Source organism: Paramisgurnus dabryanus, chromosome 13, assembly GCF_030506205.2.
Source record: "Paramisgurnus dabryanus chromosome 13, PD_genome_1.1, whole genome shotgun sequence".
NCBI classification, from domain to species: domain Eukaryota; kingdom Metazoa; phylum Chordata; class Actinopteri; order Cypriniformes; family Cobitidae; genus Paramisgurnus; species Paramisgurnus dabryanus.
In genome coordinates, this window is record NC_133349.1 from 17,579,538 (window position 1) to 17,597,521 (window position 17,984).

General features: G+C 37.3%; 3 protein-coding genes across 5 annotated transcripts; 2 read left to right on the top strand and 1 right to left on the bottom strand.

Annotated features, from left to right (window-relative positions):
- The first annotated feature begins 72 nt into the window (after nucleotides 1–72).
- On the top strand, nucleotides 73–7,639 carry ddx61 (DEAD (Asp-Glu-Ala-Asp) box helicase 61). 3 transcript variants are annotated; one of them, XM_073811602.1, is made up of 14 exons: nucleotides 73–221; nucleotides 907–1,886; nucleotides 1,998–2,061; nucleotides 2,204–2,308; nucleotides 2,417–2,546; nucleotides 2,651–2,797; nucleotides 3,377–3,471; nucleotides 3,557–3,679; nucleotides 5,024–5,152; nucleotides 5,377–5,493; nucleotides 5,580–5,643; nucleotides 5,728–5,829; nucleotides 5,920–6,129; nucleotides 6,222–7,639. In XM_073811602.1, the coding sequence occupies exons 2-13, from the start codon at nucleotides 1,711–1,713 to the stop codon at nucleotides 6,117–6,119; spliced, it is 1,452 nt and encodes a 483-aa protein (XP_073667703.1). In that variant the 5' UTR covers nucleotides 73–221; nucleotides 907–1,710; the 3' UTR covers nucleotides 6,120–6,129; nucleotides 6,222–7,639. The 3 variants fall into 3 exon arrangements, with proteins under 3 accessions (XP_073667703.1, XP_065101668.2, XP_065101669.2); XM_065245596.2 differs by having other exon boundaries at nucleotides 6,243–7,639; XM_065245597.2 differs by having other exon boundaries at nucleotides 73–174; nucleotides 6,243–7,639.
- A 1,019-nt stretch (nucleotides 7,640–8,658) lies between these two features.
- tomm40 (translocase of outer mitochondrial membrane 40 homolog (yeast)) lies at nucleotides 8,659–14,364 on the top strand. The gene is made up of 10 exons (XM_065245598.2): nucleotides 8,659–8,720; nucleotides 9,777–10,000; nucleotides 10,106–10,173; nucleotides 10,299–10,391; nucleotides 10,499–10,600; nucleotides 11,006–11,111; nucleotides 11,221–11,343; nucleotides 11,464–11,540; nucleotides 12,916–13,018; nucleotides 13,122–14,364. The coding sequence occupies exons 2-10, from the start codon at nucleotides 9,778–9,780 to the stop codon at nucleotides 13,259–13,261; spliced, it is 1,035 nt and encodes a 344-aa protein (XP_065101670.2). The 5' UTR covers nucleotides 8,659–8,720; nucleotide 9,777; the 3' UTR covers nucleotides 13,262–14,364.
- Nucleotides 14,365–14,520: 156 nt separating this feature from the next.
- nsmce2 (NSE2 (MMS21) homolog, SMC5-SMC6 complex SUMO ligase) lies at nucleotides 14,521–17,903 on the bottom strand. Its single transcript, XM_065245599.2, has 7 exons — nucleotides 17,824–17,903; nucleotides 17,523–17,652; nucleotides 17,320–17,432; nucleotides 17,029–17,182; nucleotides 16,846–16,940; nucleotides 16,623–16,729; nucleotides 14,521–14,735 (listed from the first exon to the last, which is right to left on the bottom strand). The coding sequence occupies exons 2-7, from the start codon at nucleotides 17,635–17,637 to the stop codon at nucleotides 14,624–14,626; spliced, it is 696 nt and encodes a 231-aa protein (XP_065101671.1). The 5' UTR covers nucleotides 17,638–17,652; nucleotides 17,824–17,903; the 3' UTR covers nucleotides 14,521–14,623.
- Between the last annotated feature and the right edge of the window lie 81 nt (nucleotides 17,904–17,984).

Here is a 17,984-nt window from a genome sequence, read left to right on the forward strand (position 1 = left end):
TTTTATACATGGGTACATCCCCTCAAATTCAAACTCTGATATTTGATTGGTCGGTTTAGATTCATGCGTTTACGTCCTCTGAGATCGAGCTAGCGTACGGCCATGTTAAATCTTTAGTCGGAAGAGACAAAGCCAACAGCAAAAAAAAAGAATTTCTCAAGAAACGATTGAAGAGTTAAGTGTATTATATCCACAAAGAATCAAACACTTCAAATTAGAAGGTAACATGCTCGGCCATAAGCTTAATTTGAATTAGACGGTTATTTTTCCTACGCTGTACGGTCTTATTAACGTCTAGCTAGGCTAACATGTCCTAACAATGTAGCCACTGGCAGGTTGAGTTAGCATGCTGTTTAATAGTATCAGAAATGTGTTTAATCGATCTCTCAAAATCCATGAAACAAAGATTTAAGGCATCTGAATAGTGTGTTACGACGTGTGAGCCTATTTTAATGTTTAAAACAAAAATTTTGCACTATTGTGTTGAAACCGAGAAAAGTTTAACGATAAAGCACTATTGTGGTGCTTCGTTAGCACGGTTAGCTCAGTTAGCGCCGCAAGCACACACATTTAGCAACAGATCTGATTGTTAAAACCGTTAGATACTTAGTGAAGGTCATCACAGTCGACCAGAAATAAATCATTTTTTCATTCGATTCGAAATAAGACTGATGATGACAGATTAACCATGTTTATAGTATGAATTACGAGTGTTCGTATACTTTAACAAGTGACAGAAACTGTTAGCTAAACGTGGGTCATGTTAGCTAACGTTAGTTTTGTTGTTTGTCTATATGTTGTGCACTGATTAGTTTTTGTCTCTTTTAAGGTATTTTAAAGGTTGTTTTGTAAAATGGGGGAACTTTCTTTAGTAAAACGTACATTTATTGCTTTTATGTGTGGCAGGTGGTACTTCCCAGAGTCCAGTATTTCCTCAACTGAAGTGTTCAGGAACTTTGAAGTGAAGCGAAGAAAAGCAAGACATTGTGAAGCCAAGAGGAGTCATCTATGGACTGTCAGTCTAGTTTTGGACAGTTCATCCTACGTTGACTTTTGGACTGTAATTCCTCAGCGACTTGTGCCTCAGGATTTGTCAGATGATTAAATTGATGCAAGTGACATTCGACAAACATTGAAATTCCTCATACGGACGTGAATACCAGAATTTTAGAAGCACATTAAGAACCATTAGCTGAGCCTTGTGCTTTTGAATGTAAAGACTTTGCAAATTTTGGATACCAAAAGGAATACAAGAGGGTACTACAGAACTTATGCAATCTGATAAGTAAAAAAAAAAGGAAAAAACATAAAAAGTGAAGTGAATACTTTGTAAAAAAAAAAAAAAAAACATAAAAAATTCAGGGATAGTATAAGCGTTTTTCAACAGCATTATTAGATTTTTTGATCACTTGCAATTTGAAATCCTTGTGCAAGACTTGAATTTGCACATACCTGTTTGCTAGTTATTTTGTACTTTGGCTCTAGGCTTTTGAAATATTTATTGATATAAATATAATTTTCTCCTATTTTAGGAGAGTCTTCTTATTGTAAACATTTTTATACGCCAGGCCCTCTTCTTTTTAAGAGGTCTGTACGTACCAGAGATAGAAACTGTTTACAAAAGCGTGCATTGAGCAAAACAGTTTAAGAAAAGCTAAGTAGCAGCAGAAAAGATTTCATTGAGACTATATTGAGGAATAGATCGAATCAATGGCTACAGCAAGAACAGAAATCCCTGCTCCACTCATGGCAATGACCAAACAAAATGGACAGTCTAAGGCCATGTCCCTCCAATCAGGATCACTTACTTCCTCATCGCAATCAGGAAAAACACCTGTTGTGCCCCAGAAAGGAAGCAGTATACCCCAAAGCAGTGGTGGTATCAGGTAGGTTCATAAATGATATGTAAGAGACCTAAGATCTGTCATCAGATCGTAGATGGCTTGTGATGACTGGACAATTTTGTCTCTATATATTTTATGGATAATTGTTTTTAGGTTTGGAGATGACTGGAAGAAGTGCCTGCAGCTTCCACCGAAAGACACGAGAGTGAGAACCACAGTAAGTTGACAACCAATGTACCGTTTACATTTTGTATGGTTTTACTTGATTTTACCTTGCAAGCAAATTGTAACATATCATAATGCAATACAATTATTTTTATATCTCCCAGTTAAAAAATTAACTTCCTCTTCTCTAACAGGATGTGACTGCAACCAAGGGGAATGAGTTTGAAGATTACTGCCTTAAACGGGAACTGCTAATGGGTATTTTTGAGATGGGCTGGGAGAAGCCATCCCCTATCCAGGTAATACAGATTTCCACCTTTCTCCTAATGTAGATCTCCATATAGTGATGATATGCAGTTAGAAGAGTCTTAAATATTGTGCCTTAACTGTATTGCCTGTTATTTTAGGAGGAGAGCATTCCCATTGCCTTGTCAGGTAGGGACATTCTCGCCCGAGCTAAAAATGGCACAGGGAAAAGCGGAGCCTACCTCATCCCCCTCTTGGAGAGGATTGATCTGAAGAAGGACTACGTTCAAGGTTCGGTTCACAAATTATAAAGTGCTTTGTGTTGTTTTTATGTTTAATAAATCCATCACTGATTGAACATGCCATTGTACTCAATTCTTTCTTTTTTTTTTTAGCCATGGTGTTGGTGCCAACTCGTGAGCTGGCACTGCAGATGAGCCAGATATGTATCAACATGAGCAAGCACCTTGGTGGCGTCAAGGTTATGGCTACAACAGGTGGCACTAACCTGAGGGATGACATCATGCGTCTTGATGAGATTGGTAATGGGATTTCCTTGTGTGTGTTTGTCCCAGGCTTGTTGTTTTTGGGTGTCAGAATTTAGGCTGGCTTGAAACTGCATTCAAAATATAATGTAAAAACATGTTTAAACTGTGTCACCGTTGCATAGTTTATGCTTATTTTAAACGTGTGTATTACTGTAAACATGTTTTCCCAAATTGAAGAACAAGTTGAACTTGTCTGTTGTAATCAACAGGAAGCCACAAATTCCTTCAACTCTGAGTATTTATTAATAACTTATTAAGAAAACCATATTGCATTATGGGGATAATCTTCTATGTACTTCATAGAAGTACACTGCCCACCTACTTCAAACTACCCGTTGAGCAATTCTTGAAGTTGTTTCCTTGTTCCACCTCTTTCTGTGTAGCTTGCAAAATTTGCTTATGTTTGCAACAAATTTTATGAGCTAATCTAACAGCCGTTACATTAAGTTTTTTCTTAACTTTCTATACACATCAGTATAATGGTTTTCCATATGGAACGGGATGGGACTTATTAATTGTGATAAATGTTGTTGTTTTACGTTGCCAACCATTTTAATTGTTTCTCCTCTCCAGTTCATGTTATAATAGCTACCCCAGGCAGGATCCTTGACCTGATAAAGAAAGGTGTTGCCAAAGTTGACAGAGCTCAGATGATTGTGATGGATGAGGTGAGACCAAATATGAGGCAAATAAAGCATCCTCTCCAAATTAATTTTCAATGATTTTTTTTAAATTCTTTCTGCTTCTTCACAGGCTGACAAGTTGCTTTCCCAAGACTTTGTGGTGCTCATTGAGGACATCATCAGCTTCCTACCCAAAAACCGTCAAGTTCTTCTCTATTCTGCCACTTTTCCTATTAGTGTGCAGAAATTCATGGTGAGAATTTGTAATTGTTTTAAAATATAACTAGGGCTGGGCGATGTTGACCAAAATTAATTTGGCGATGAATGGTGACAAATGTCTTAGTATTTTCTAACAAGTGAAATAAATGTTTACATGCAAGTCAACGACTTGTGTGAGATGTCAGTCACCTTTATAAAGTGTATGAGGAACATAAAATCTGACCTGGTTAAAGGGATAGTTCGGCCAAAAATGATATTAAACCCATGATTTACTCACCCCCAAGCTGTCCGAGTTGCATATGTCCATCGTTTTTCAGACAAACACATTTTCGGATATTTTAGAAAATGTTTTAGATCTTTCAGTTGATTAAATGTAATGATCCACGACCTTCAAGTCCAAAAATAGTGCGTCCATCCTTCACAAATTAAATCCAAACGGCTTCAGGATGATAAACAAAGGTCTTCTGAGGGTAATCCGCGCGGTGTTGTTGTAGAAATATCCATATTTAAAACTTTATTAACGAAAATATATACCTTCCGGTAGCGCCGCCATTTTAGACTCCTCTGTATTCAGGAGATAGTATTAGCATAGTGTACGCACTTTTCTTAGTGACGTATGACAAATTCGGAGGGCGGGGGCACAGAGCAGCAGCAGAGTAGCCTCCGTAGGCTGCGTAAGCTCTCATCCTGAATGCGGACGCGACTAAGATGGCGGCGCTACCGGAAGATATTTATTTTCATTAATAAAGTTTTAAATGTGGATATTTCTACAACAACACCGCGCAAATTACCCTCAGAAGACCTTTGTTTATCATCCTGGAGCCGTTTGGATTTAATTTGTGAAGGATGGATGCACTTTTTTGGACTTGAAGGTCGTGGACTATGGGTGGACCACGTAACATTACATTTAATCAACTGAAAGATCTAAATTATTTTCTATAATATCCAAAAATGTGTTTGTCTGAAAAACGATGGACATATGCAACTCAGACAGCTTGGGGGTGAGTAAATCATGGGTTTAATATCATTTTTGCCCAAACTATCCCTTTAAAGGCCTCAATGTACTTCTGTTGCAAAGAGGGAGGCTCGTTTCAAACCATACCGATGTAGGTGGTATTGTCTCTTCCCATATCCCACTGGTTAAAAATACAGATATATTATCAAAACTCTATATATCGCCCCAGCCCTAAACACAGAAGATGTCTTATGCTTGCCACATGTTTTTGAATGAATAAAAAGAAATTTGAAAGGTAACTTAACATTTTAAAGTAAATGTATTTGACTGATTTAATCCTGGATACAGTGAGAAAATCTTGCCTGTTTTGTGTATACGTCTGATTTAGCAATGTTACTATTTATCCTTTCTTCTTTTTCCTAGAGCAAACATCTTCAAAAGCCATATGAAATCAATCTTATGGATGAGCTGACATTGAAAGGCATCACTCAATACTATGCCTATGTAACAGAAAGACAAAAAGTACACTGTCTCAACACCCTTTTCTCCAGGGTATGAAAACATATTTGCCCTTAGTTTATAAGTGTTTTTTTTTTTTTTTTTTTTTTTTTTTTTTTTTTTTTTTTTTTGTGGGACTGGGTGATTTTTATATTTCTGTTATTTTAGAATAATCTGGCATGCTTTTAATCATATATTTTGTGTTGTGTAGTATACAGGAATAAATAATAATTTATTTTTTTCCTTTTGTGCATTTAATGTTTCTCTTTCTTATCTAGCTCCAAATCAACCAATCAATCATCTTCTGTAACTCCACCCAAAGGGTGGAACTCCTTGCCAAGAAGATTACACAGCTTGGTTATTCCTGCTTTTACATCCATGCCAAGATGATGCAGGTCAGCTTCAAAGGGCCTTTTAATAATGCCTGGTAGTTTCAGTTGTTATTTGCCTTTACTTATATTGGTATCTATCAAAATCACAGGAATACAGAAACCGGGTGTTCCATGACTTTAGAAACGGGCTGTGTAGGAACCTGGTCTGCACAGGTATGGATCATCTTGTTTACAGCATATGTCTGTTTAAATTATTTTTATGATAATTTCTGAAACGTTAATGTGTTTTCATCTCAGATCTTTTCACAAGAGGAATTGACATCCAGGCTGTCAATGTAGTTATCAACTTTGACTTCCCCAAAAATGCAGAAACGTACTTGCATCGCATTGGCAGATCAGGTAAAGCATAGCAATGTTGATCTTTGAGGGGTTAGCATTATAATGGTGCTTGGCGCAGATGACCTTAAATGTTTGATTCTATGTATTCAGGCAGGTATGGTCACCTGGGTCTGGCCATTAACCTGATCACCTCAGAAGATCGTTTTAACCTGAAGGGCATTGAGGACCAGCTGATGACTGACATCAAGCCCATTCCCAGCAGCATTGACAAGAGCCTGTATGTGGCAGAATTTCACTCCCTTAACCCTGATGAGGAGGAGGCTGCTCAAAAAGCAGCAGAGCTGATTTAATCCCTGACTGGTAAGAAGGCAAGATTATAAGTGATTGATTGATTGATTTAACATCTGTGTCTAAATCTTACCTGAATTGTTTCATGTGTAACTAAATTGTAGTTGAAATCTGTTTCCTTTCAGGAGAATAAGTGGACCGATGCTTGGCATTCTGCACATTTTCTACTGAAGACAGGCGCAAAGATGTTTTGTTCGTTTGTTTTGTTTTTTTTTAGTTTTAATTGTCATCAGCTAAATGATCCAGTGGTCTAGAACTGCCATGGTTAAATGTGATCAACTGCTGGAAGTTAAGGGGCCAGTATAAAGTCATTTAGGTCATGCCAGGATTCTTACCCTTAGCACAATAAGCCACTGTTCTTTGAACCTAGACCATTCAGTGTCCACAACTGCTGTTAATTTAGCTGATCAGAAGAAAGTTAATTTTTTGGAAAAGGAGAGGGTGCCAACAAAATTAATACCATAGCGAGACCCAGTACTTGTTGTGGCAACAGTTAATGTCCTAATGTGAAAGGTCTTTTTGCGCATTTTTAATAAATGAATTCTTACTCTTGAGGAAAGTTCTCATTTATTATAAATGCCTTCGTTCAGGAAAAACCCCAAAAAGAGGTAAAAAGTGTCGAATGATCTTCTGTTGGTTGTTTACAGCCTTGTTGTACATATAATTTCTGGAGAAGGTAAAACCTGGTTCTTTTGCCAGCTGACATTATTTCTAGTTGAACTGTTTTCATTGGCTTGCTGTTGACCCTCAGCACCATGTCATCTTTTCTTTAAAAACTCTGCAGCACTCAAGCATCAAGACCTTTAATTATCCATGTTGCGCCACTCTCACAACTGTCTCTGTCCCCGTAAGTGCCTTAATCTATTATAAACTTCCTCTGGATAGGAGGGTGTTCCAGGTATGTGGTGCAAAAAGGCTGTGTCAGGGGAAAAAATGTTACATGATAGATTTTAATTCCTGTAATACCTCAAACCCATACGTCACTTCTCGATTTGGCTCATTGGTTTATTGGTAGTAACCATTTTCTATTTTGGGTGAGCAATAGAATTGCTTGTCAAACACCAGGCACTCAGATTTTTAATTGAAGTATGATTTTCAGTAGTTTGAACTTTAAGTCTGAAAAAACAAGTTAGGCTGTTTGGTATCTTTTTTCCTGCTGAAACAAAGGTGAATAGCAGTATGGGGTTTGGCGTATTTCATAAAACAAGGTTATGCGATTGATTGAATTGAGTCTTTTCCTCTGTCTAATGCACAAAGCGAGTGATGTCTTTTACAACATATCAGCACACATGCTATGATGAAATGGCAGCTGTAATAAAGTTGGTATCTCTCAATGTAAACTTATGTCCCATGTTGTATGTGTTGAATTGTGCTCTCTTTGCCATGTGTTGTATAAAGTAGAAGCTGTTTGTTTTACTGTGAGGATTAATGGGAGAATGGCCAAAGCTTTTGCTCCAAATGTTAATGCCAGCCTATCCTGTCCCTTCTCTTATAAGCAAAATAAAGTCCAGCATATTCTCCATGTGTGTGTTTGTTTTTCCCTCGACTTCATACTAAATGATACTAGAATAAATGTGAATACACTAGAATAGTTGACAGCGGAAATGCATGCTTCTGAACATCTGATTTATATTGATTTCTAACATTTTAGAGAAATCTTGTGTTCTCTTGTGGTTTGATTTCTGGTACAACAGCATGCCAGTTCTTTATAAATTATGCCTGAAAAAAATATTCAAATCAAGGGCAAATTTATAAATGGCCAGTTACAATAGCACTAATGATGCTGAGTGGGAGGGCATTTCCAGAAATCAACTTTATTAGCACTTCAGCTTCTTTTGAAAAGCAGTTTCTCAGAAAAAAATATTTTAGGACATGCCTGGGGTCATGGGACAATCTGAAACCCTTTAAAAGAGATTTTTGTGGTCTGGTTTTAATAAAGTTTTTGTTGGCATGAAAATGCTGTTTGGTTTCGAATGAAATGTCACTCAACATCAGCAGCATCACATGGTTCCCTTTAAGCAGGGAAAAGCAGACAGCTTCCTGGCAACGGAAACAACAGGCTTGACTTTATAAAATTTTACTTTTATCAGTGGGAGAAAGCAATGCTTAACAGACTTTATTACTTAAAAAAAGAGAAGAACATTGTGCATACTTTAAAAGGGATTTTGTGCGTGTGTCACTAAACTAGAAATTATTTTTTTTAAAGCTGTTGATAATCCAAATAAATGTTTTAAAAACGACTGAATGCTCACTGCATATTTTGAATAATTATTTGCAACAATATAACTAATTTATTTTTTAAGACAGAATGCTGAATTTATAATTAAAAAGTTAGTTTGTTTAAACCCATGCTACCAGGCAGTCATACCCTTGAAGCGTAACTTTGAAGAATTCACGTCATATGCCATCGTATTTCCTTTATCTGATGACCTCAGTCAGAAGGACGGAATACTCAGTAGCCAATCACCACACAGCTCTGGTGCCCTGTATCCAATCATATTCTAAAAAAGCCGGAATGGGCGGGCCAAAACGTCGATTACGTATGTTGTCCCGTACAGCCTACCGGTGCCTCTCAGCCGTATAACTGGACTGCATTGCTAAGCGTAAGTATAACACGAGGCCTGCAAATAGTTACATACATTGTATTCATGCATTTGTTATGAATTACTGCCGCATATATTAATGCACATAGTTGTGTAGCCATTATGCAGTACCGTTGCCCGTCTCACTAAAAGATTTGCTCATCGTTCATGCCTTATAATCATGTTAGCTAGTTGCTAGCATCAACCTTAGCCTACCTGCTATTTAGCCAGTGAGGCATGAATGAAGCTCCACATGCTAGTAGGTTGCGCCTGTCTAGTGTGTCTCTATTTTGTTGTTGCTAAGCTTAGACCAGTGTCTGTCCAGTGAGAGTCGCAGCTAAACTGCTTGTCAACTAAACGGGCTAAAGGTTTAAAGTGCTTTGGCAGTTTGTAGCAGAAATCCGCAGTGTCAATGTGTGTAGTGTTCAGTCAGTGAAGTGTTTGGTCTATTGAATCAGTGGATATTTTGGTCACAGCAGGAGCATTGTTGGCAGGGTAGTGTGGCATCTTTCACCAATCTTTTTTTTTATTTTTTGAATTGTTCTGGCACTGCCAGATTGTTTAATAAGACATCATGATATGACAGATTTTTTTGTGCGGTGCACTTGAAGTTTATATTTAGGAAAAGTTTTTGCATACACAAAAAATACATTTACTGTTAAACAGGATGCATGCATTAGTCATATTACTTGCTTAATAAAAACTCGTTTTAAACAGAACCGGTGCCCTATAATAAAATCTTCCTATATTCACCCTCATTACTGGACATCCTCAACCTTGTAATAAATTAGTCATGTGATGGCAGACTGTAAATAGGGCATTTTTACAATAGCACTGGTAACTAAAAACCATAGCCTTTGTGTGACTGTACATCCATGCGTGTAGGTCAAGTAATTAAAGATGCATCTTTGTTCAGGTAGTAACCAGGACAACAAAAAATACTTAATTCATTCTTTATTCCTAAATTGTTGATATAGGACTTTGCTCATTTTAACATGTCTAAATATATTATTGAATTCGGTCAGTTCACTTTAGGATTCAATCACATTTTTATTGCACTGTTGAATTTTTTTTCAGCATGGGCAGTGTGTTGGCTGCCAGCTCCCCAAACCCACCCCCAACCACAGGGGGTGGCAGTGCCCCAGGGGGGGCAGGTCTAGTGACGGTACCTCCAGGTTTCACCATGCCCCCGGTATCTTCAGTCCCACCCTCCTCAGGCACACAGGGACAGGCTGGGGCAGAAACGGAGGGCTCTCTCCCCAACCCTGGCACATTTGAGGAGTGTCATCGCAAATGTAAAGGTTAGAGTAAGACTTGTATTCTTTCCTTGAATCAGTTTTATTATTTTATGATCAAGAGCTGCAACTCAACATTGAATATGTATAATATTTGTGTCTTCTTTTCAGAGGTCTTCCCTGTACAAATGGAAGGGGTACGGTTGGTTGTCAACAAGGGCTTGAGTAATCACTTCCAGGTTAGCATGAATGTCAGCTTCCACTTGATGGGAGTATGAAGTTTTATTTTAGTAATGACTTTGATGTATGCTTTGGGGTTAAATGTCAAAGGCCAGGAAAATATGTTATCTCCTATCTTTTTCAGGTTAGTCACACAGTTACTCTAAGCACCTTGGGTGACTCCGGATACAGATTTGGAGCCACATATGTGGGCAGCAAGCAAACCGGTCCTGGAGAGGTGAGACGCTCTGTTGCTTTTTAAGTCATTTAAAGCTTTGTTGCAGAAATATGTTACTTCAGCAAGTGGCAAATGTGACGTTAATGTTTTTGTTTGTTCTTTTTCAGTCATTTCCTGTCTTGGTAGGTGACATGGACAACACTGGCAGTGTCAATGCACAGATCATCCATCAACTTACCGGTCGTATACGCTCTAAAGTGGCCATGCAAGTATGTATCACTCTTAACAATCAGGTTCAATGAGTTAAATCATAATGGAAAAAATATGAAATTACAACATTGATTTTTAATCCCTGAAAAGAAATAATTTATTTATTAAATTGAAGGCGGGGTGCATGATCTCTGAAAGCCAATGTTGACATTTGAAATCACCTAAACAAACTCGCCCCTACCCCAATAGACCTTCTTTTGATAGACGCGCTTCACACATACGCAACCCAGGCAACGATGTCGGTTAGTAGACACACCCCTTACTGTTGATTGGCTATTTGTGTGTTTTGGTACTCGGCCCGACTCCCTTTTCCAAAGTGTTTGTCAAAAATCATGCACCCCTCCTTTAATAAAGGCCACCGACAAATTGTATGAAATTATACACAATGTTTTACCTAATTCTAGACACAGCAGCACAAGTTTGTAAACTGGCAGTGTGATGCAGAATATCGTGGTGATGACTTCACCGCTTCTGTTACCCTTGGCAACCCAGACATTCTCGTTGGATCTGGTATTGTTCTTTGCAATTGCCATTTTAAAGGGCTTACCAAGCATTTGTTTTGAAATCAAGGTGAAATATGAACAAAAGAAGATGACTGTGATCATGTTTTATCTTTTAGGTATAATAGTAGCGCATTACCTCCAGTCTTTGTCGTCGTCTTTGGTATTGGGGGGTGAGCTGGTGTATCACAGGAGACCAGGAGAGGAGGGCACGGTCACATCGTTAGTGGGCAGATACACGGGTACAGATTTTTTTTATTTACAGCTATATGGGATTACTTGTGTATCACACCACATTGTGTATCTTATATTTCATAAGAGATTATTTGTAACTATTTCATGTGTTACCTTATCATCCTCAGGTAGTAATTATGTTGCCACGTTGACTGTTGGAGGAGCTGGTGCACACGCATCATACTACCACAAAGCCAATGACCAGGTAATTCACACATGCCTGTTTAACTTAAGAACATTATGTAAAACTTATGTTTGTGAAATGTTTTTAATTCTTTCCCTGCCAGCATTTAAAAAACAAAGTTGCCAGCCAGCGGCAGCATTTTTCATGATTTTCACAAAAATTTTATGCCTTACAGAAAATGTTCTTCTTTAGATATATAAACATACAATAAACCAAAAGATAGAAAAGACCCTCTGCTTTCAAACAAAAAATTTTTTTATCCTAGCTTGATTAGTTCTCTTCATATCACCTCTCAAATATGGGTAGGTTTCTTCAAAAACACAAAATTTTGGGCAAAATTTGAGCAGGGATAATTACATTTTTGTGAAGGACTTTTGATGAGATCCCATTCAGAGCGATCCTCAAAACATACACAAAGTTCTTTTTCTTTCACGTGAGGCGTTATGTCCGGAAGAGCACAACCTGGTGGTTAATAGCGGTATTGTGGAAAGCTGGAAATACTCGTCATTGGCAGGGAAGCATTTTCTCTTAATCGACGAGTTAAAATATGAGGAGCTCAGATGCGCAAAAATGCCACATCCATAAAAAATGACATAATGATAAGCAAACGCAAATACTTACGCTTTATGTCTGCTTAATCCCGACCTCAGGCTTTTCAAAAATATCACTTTGTTTGTAGAATCCCTTAAAGTCTCCCTGTAGTCAAGAATTTCATCATTTAAAATGCATCTTTGAGCATCATAATGACATATAAAAAAGTTTTGCCTATCACAGTAATTTCTTCATGCTTTAAAACTGCTTGAATGCAATGCTACACCTTTGCCTCATTTAGTATAAGCACATTTATTAATATGCAGATTAGTCCCGCCTCTACTCAATCACACAGCTTGGACCATAGTTGTGAATATGCAAATTAGTCCCCACCAGCACTTGGACCATATATATATATATATATTCATGCAAATAGATGCTACATTTGGCAGTTTCATACACATAACTGCAAAGTTTGGTTTCACACAATGCATATGTGAATTGTGTGCTGCAATCTTTTCAGCATCCATCTATCTGGCATCCATACATAATAACTAAAATTACGGATCCACAAGTTCAACTGTGTTAATATGATTGGTTACATGTTTGTGACGATGGAAACCAATGCAATTTTTAAACTGTGGTAATGAGACTTGGAAATGGTGTTAAATTATGAATTTTCCCATGGCTTGTCTTAAAATATATAAAAATTCCTAAATAGACAGCTAATTTACAAGAAAACATGTCAGACGGTTTTGGATCTAAGCTCTTCATATGTTTAAGAAGAGATTTTAGATTATTAATTTATGGTAGCTAAGTTTATTTATTTAGATCAAGCTCTCATGAATTTAAATCTCTTTCACAGCTGCAAGTCGGGGTGGAGTTTGAGGCTAGCACACGGATGCAAGACACAAGTGTGTCGTTCGGTTATCAGTTGGATGTACCTAAAGCAAATCTGCTATTTAAAGGTACAACATTATTACTCCAAATACAAGATTACATGCAAATGTAAAAATTCATACAATACTTCCATTTCTCATCCTCTCTGTCCTCTTTATTCACCGTCCTCAGGTTCTTTAGATAGCAACTGGGTGGTGGGGGCCACGCTGGAAAAAAAGCTGCTTCCCCTTCCTCTATCGTTAGCTCTTGGCGCCTTCCTTAACCACCGCAAGAACAAGTTTCAATGTGGTTTCGGCGTCACCATCGGATAGAGCAGAAACAGCTGCGATTAAGAATCTCAACAGATACAACCCTCCACCATGCTTGGACTGGTGCAAAGAGACACGAGGACAGAAACCAACACTGAAATAGACTCACAGACTCCCAATATTACTGCGGTTAACCTTCACAGGGATGGACCAGGACAAAGAGCTCTGAGGACTATATAGGTCCATCAGAGTTCTCATCAGTTTAAATGTTCATTGTAACCCGGCTTACCTGACAGATTTAAACAGATGGGTCATATAAGGTTTGTTTTTAAATGCACATCATGTGAAAGAAATATACGTGTTACATGTAAGGTGTTTTGGAAAGAAGTTCATATCCGTTTCATAATATGATGTGTTCAAATACAGTCTGTAATTGTGGAGATGCCTTTGCTGTTTTTTTATACCTTGTGTTGACAAAATGATTTCTCTTTTATTAAGGGTAATATAATGTCTCAGTTTATTTTGCCACCGTTATAAACATGAACCACAAGTTCAGTCTATATAAATGTATTTGAGCGGGATGAGTGCTCAAATGTGTTTTCTTCATATTTAGCATGTAAAATGATGATTTAATTTTAATAATTCATCCCCCAATGGCTAAAATATGACAATTTGATGCATGGGAAGCTCTGTGTTTGGGAGTGGAGTTTATGCCTGTGTCCCTTTGTCTTATTTTAACTAGTTGCACTGAACTAAGAGATTTGACGGAGGTCCTTGTCCTGTAATCGTCTGTTAAGGTCTTAGGACCGAATTTGGAACGTTGGTTTCATACCGACGAGTGTACCAATCAGACTGTCCTTTTTATGTGTCTCAAAAAAATCTACTGCATCACTGAATTTTACATGTGGAAGAATTTCCAAAGTTTGTATTATTTTAATTAGCTGTTGTACACAAAGGTTGTAGGGCAGTCAAAGGGTTGGTGCAAATACTGTAATAAACATGTAAAATTTAAGGCGGCTTTATTGCCCAGTGAAGTTTTTCCATGTCTTATACTGTCTTCATGTCTTTGTGACATGGAGAGGTACTGTAAGGCAGGCTTTTGGCCTGATTCTAATGGATTATTTTACAGTGCAATTATGCTGAATAAACATTTGGTTGTAAAGTAAGTTTTGAAATGCAGCAGATTTGTTTCATCTTTGAATAAGTGTATTTGTCCTAAGTGAACTAATATTTTCCCTGACAAAATTATAAATCCAAAGTAGAATATTTTGTCAATTAAATAGAAAAAACTAAACATATAAAAAAACAACAACAACTGTTACTTAACAAGCATACTGCAAAATGTTGTTTTACTTTTAACATCAACCAAAATACTGTAATTTGTATGAACGTATAACTCAAAACTGTGTAAAAACATTTGACAAATTATGTTTTTCCCCCCTGTCTCTTCTGGTTCTGAATCTTTCTCTTCATAACAAGGTCCAACTCAAGGTCTGACTCCTGGACATCTGCGTTTCCACAGCCAACCTTAGGGCAGCTGTGATGAATGACAAAAACATAATGGAAAAAGTGATACACTGTTTGGCCTTTAAAGGAAATAATAGACATTTAGAGTAACATAAGAGAAGCTTAAAGAAAAAAACTTTTTTAATTATTTTATTATGTTCTTACCTCAACTTAGATGAATTAATACACACCTATCTTTTTTCAATGCTTGCACTTTTAATCTTTGTACTGCGCTTCTTAAATGTGTTAGCATTAAGCCTATCCCCATTCATTCCTATGAACGAAACGAAAGTTTTATTTTGTGCCACCATACTTACTTGTGTAACTACTCAAGTAACAGTCTTTAAATAGGGAAAACATGGAATTCTAATTTCATCCCTGTTTGGAGCTAGGGTTGTAACGGTATAGCGGTATACCTTGATATTAACTTTACGATTATCATACCATAAATATTTGCTTATATGCGGTTTTGAAAAAAAAATTAAGCAGATCTCACCTGCGGTACTACGCACATGCAACTTCATTTTTCTCGTGACTGCTAGACTCCACTCGTTTATGTACAGCAGAGAAAATGTCAGAGACTACAAATTCTATCCTCTATCCCCACAGAAAAAAATTAAAATCTACAGTTTTGGAATACTTTGGGAATACGTAAAACGAACGTGTGGTTACCCTTGAAGAAGGATATCCAGTTTGCAAGAAATGTGGACGAAAAGTGGCTGCAAAAAGAGGCACTGAAGCCCATTTAAGTGATTTATATTACAGATCAATTTAAGTTGATTATTATACTTAGGCCATATAATAAAAACTATCCATTGCACTCACTATATATCCAGAGCAGCTCTGGGAGAAATTAAGGAGTATTTTATCATTTTATTTAAATGTGTGCGAAAAAGTGGCGTCTGCGCCTAATGTCTATATTATATGCCCGGTGCGTAACTCCAAGGGAAATGAATAGAATGGTAAGAAAGAGACCGCACTCAGGGACTGAATCAAATACAAAAACTGTATTAAAATACCGAATCGTGTTCACAGGCCATAACAAACACAAAGACAAACGTTTCGGGCTTAGCCCATCATCAGTGTCACAACTTCCAAGTTGTGACACTGATGATGGGCTAAGCCCGAAACGTTTGTCTTTGTGTTTGTTATGGCCTGTGAACACGATTCGGTATTTTAATACAGTTTTTGTATTTGATTCAGTCCCTGAGTGCGGTCTCTTTCTTACCATTCTAATCATTTTATTTAAAAGAATAAAATTAAAAGAATCAAAAAAGATTAAGAATTAAAGTTTACTTTTTTTGAAAATGTATTTTTTTCCCAAAAAAGTTACAATATAATATAATTAAAAAATATATAATAAACCAGTTCAACCCAAAACCCCTATCTGTTTTTTTATTGATGTTGATGATAATAATAATAATAATAATAAGTGTTTAATACCGGCAAACCACGAAACCGTGATAGTTTCTGAGACGATTATCATACTGTGAAAATCTCACACCGTTACAACCCTATTTAGAGCCATAGGAATGAATGGGGCTAGGCTAAATGCTAAAATTTAAGAAGCGCTGTACAAACATTAAAAGTGCACGCATGGAAAAAGATAGGTATGTATTAATTTGTCTAAGTTGACATAAGAACATACTTAAATATTGAAAAACAGTGGTATTTTCCTTTATGTGCTTAACATTAAAATACAAGAGTAGGCTTCTTAAATGGATGTGTAAAAGGCAGAACTCTATACCTCAGAAAAATATAGCTACCAACCAACAGCACTACATTATATAATTTAATGTTTTGTTTAATTCCAAATCTAAGTTTGAGATCGTTTTATTTCATGAATTTTCTTGGGGGGGGGGTGAAGGGATGCACATAAAAATAAAGTTTGAGAACCACTGCTTTAGTGTCAACATACCGACATCTCTTTTTATTTCTGTGCCTGGCCTTAATCACTTCAAGTATAGCGTCTCTGTCATAGTAATGCTGGCATTTCTTGTTTTTCACTGGATTGACCATCACATCCTGTTAGAGAAAGTAATGTTTGAAAAAAGACAAATCTGAATTAATAAAGATTTCTATACCATCCATATTCAGATGATGATGCAACATCAATAACACTACTCAAACATGATGTATACCTGGGTGAGAGAGCAGGTGAAATTTGGTTGACTCTGTGTTACAGCGATGTCATCATCCAGCTCCTCCTCTGTGTTCTCAGTAGTTGTTTGACTAGCTGCAAATAAACACATGCTCAAATATTGTACATGGGGAAATGGCAATAGTTCTAATATTTTGATCTCAATATGGTGTAGATGTCCCACCTTGCATTGCATATTTTCTGATACTGTCTTTGAAGGCTTTCACTTTGCTGTGCCTTTGCAGGTCTGCATCGGAAACTTCAGCCATAAGCTCAGAGAACCGATCCTTTACAGATGCTCTTAGATTAAACATTGCATCTGGAGGTGCGTGTCTGACCTGCAGAAGGTAAGACAAAGCCAGTGTCAGTCAGCAGGTACCTTGATATAAACAGTTAGAATTTGTCAACTGAGTAGAACTTGATTGAGTACTGTGGTCCAGACTGCAAAGAGATATTCTGTCTGAATTTGGCAAACCTGAGCAGTAACGTCCTCCACAGATCCCACAAAACAATTTATTTCTCTGTCTAGTTTTGAACATTGCAGCATCATCTCCTCCAAATTCCTCAGAGCCGGGTTGTCAGTCGTTCCTTAAAAAACAGAGGTTGTAAAGGTGAATATTAAAGGATGTGTTCCTGAAGCTCAACTGGTACAGCATGCCAAGAGCAGTGGTTTCTCACCTTCAGTTTCGACTATTCCTAGCGCAACGTCTGATACCATGTCCATACACGCGTCAATATCATTTTTGCATGACTTCAAAGACGACAACGTGGGCTGCACTGAACTTAGAGACATCTCTTAAGTTTTTGACTGCTCGAAAAAACAACAGAAATCAGCATACATATATATTCATAATTCACTAGTTCGAACAGACGCGACTTGAAATCGTTTACCTTGTATTTATTAAAAAAAATAGCTAATGACAATATCTATGTTAGTTGACGTTTTAGTTTCTTTTTATAAAACTGATACGAAACCTACCTTTCACCAAAAGAAGCGCCACTGAACGCCGTTTCCGGTTTCAAAGAGCTTTGGAGGAGCTGTTTATAGACGCTGCGCAGTTTGGTCGGCCTATGGTATTGAAGTTACGCGAGAGCGAGTCTTAAGCTGTGGTTTAAAATTGCTCTCGCGGTACTTTGATG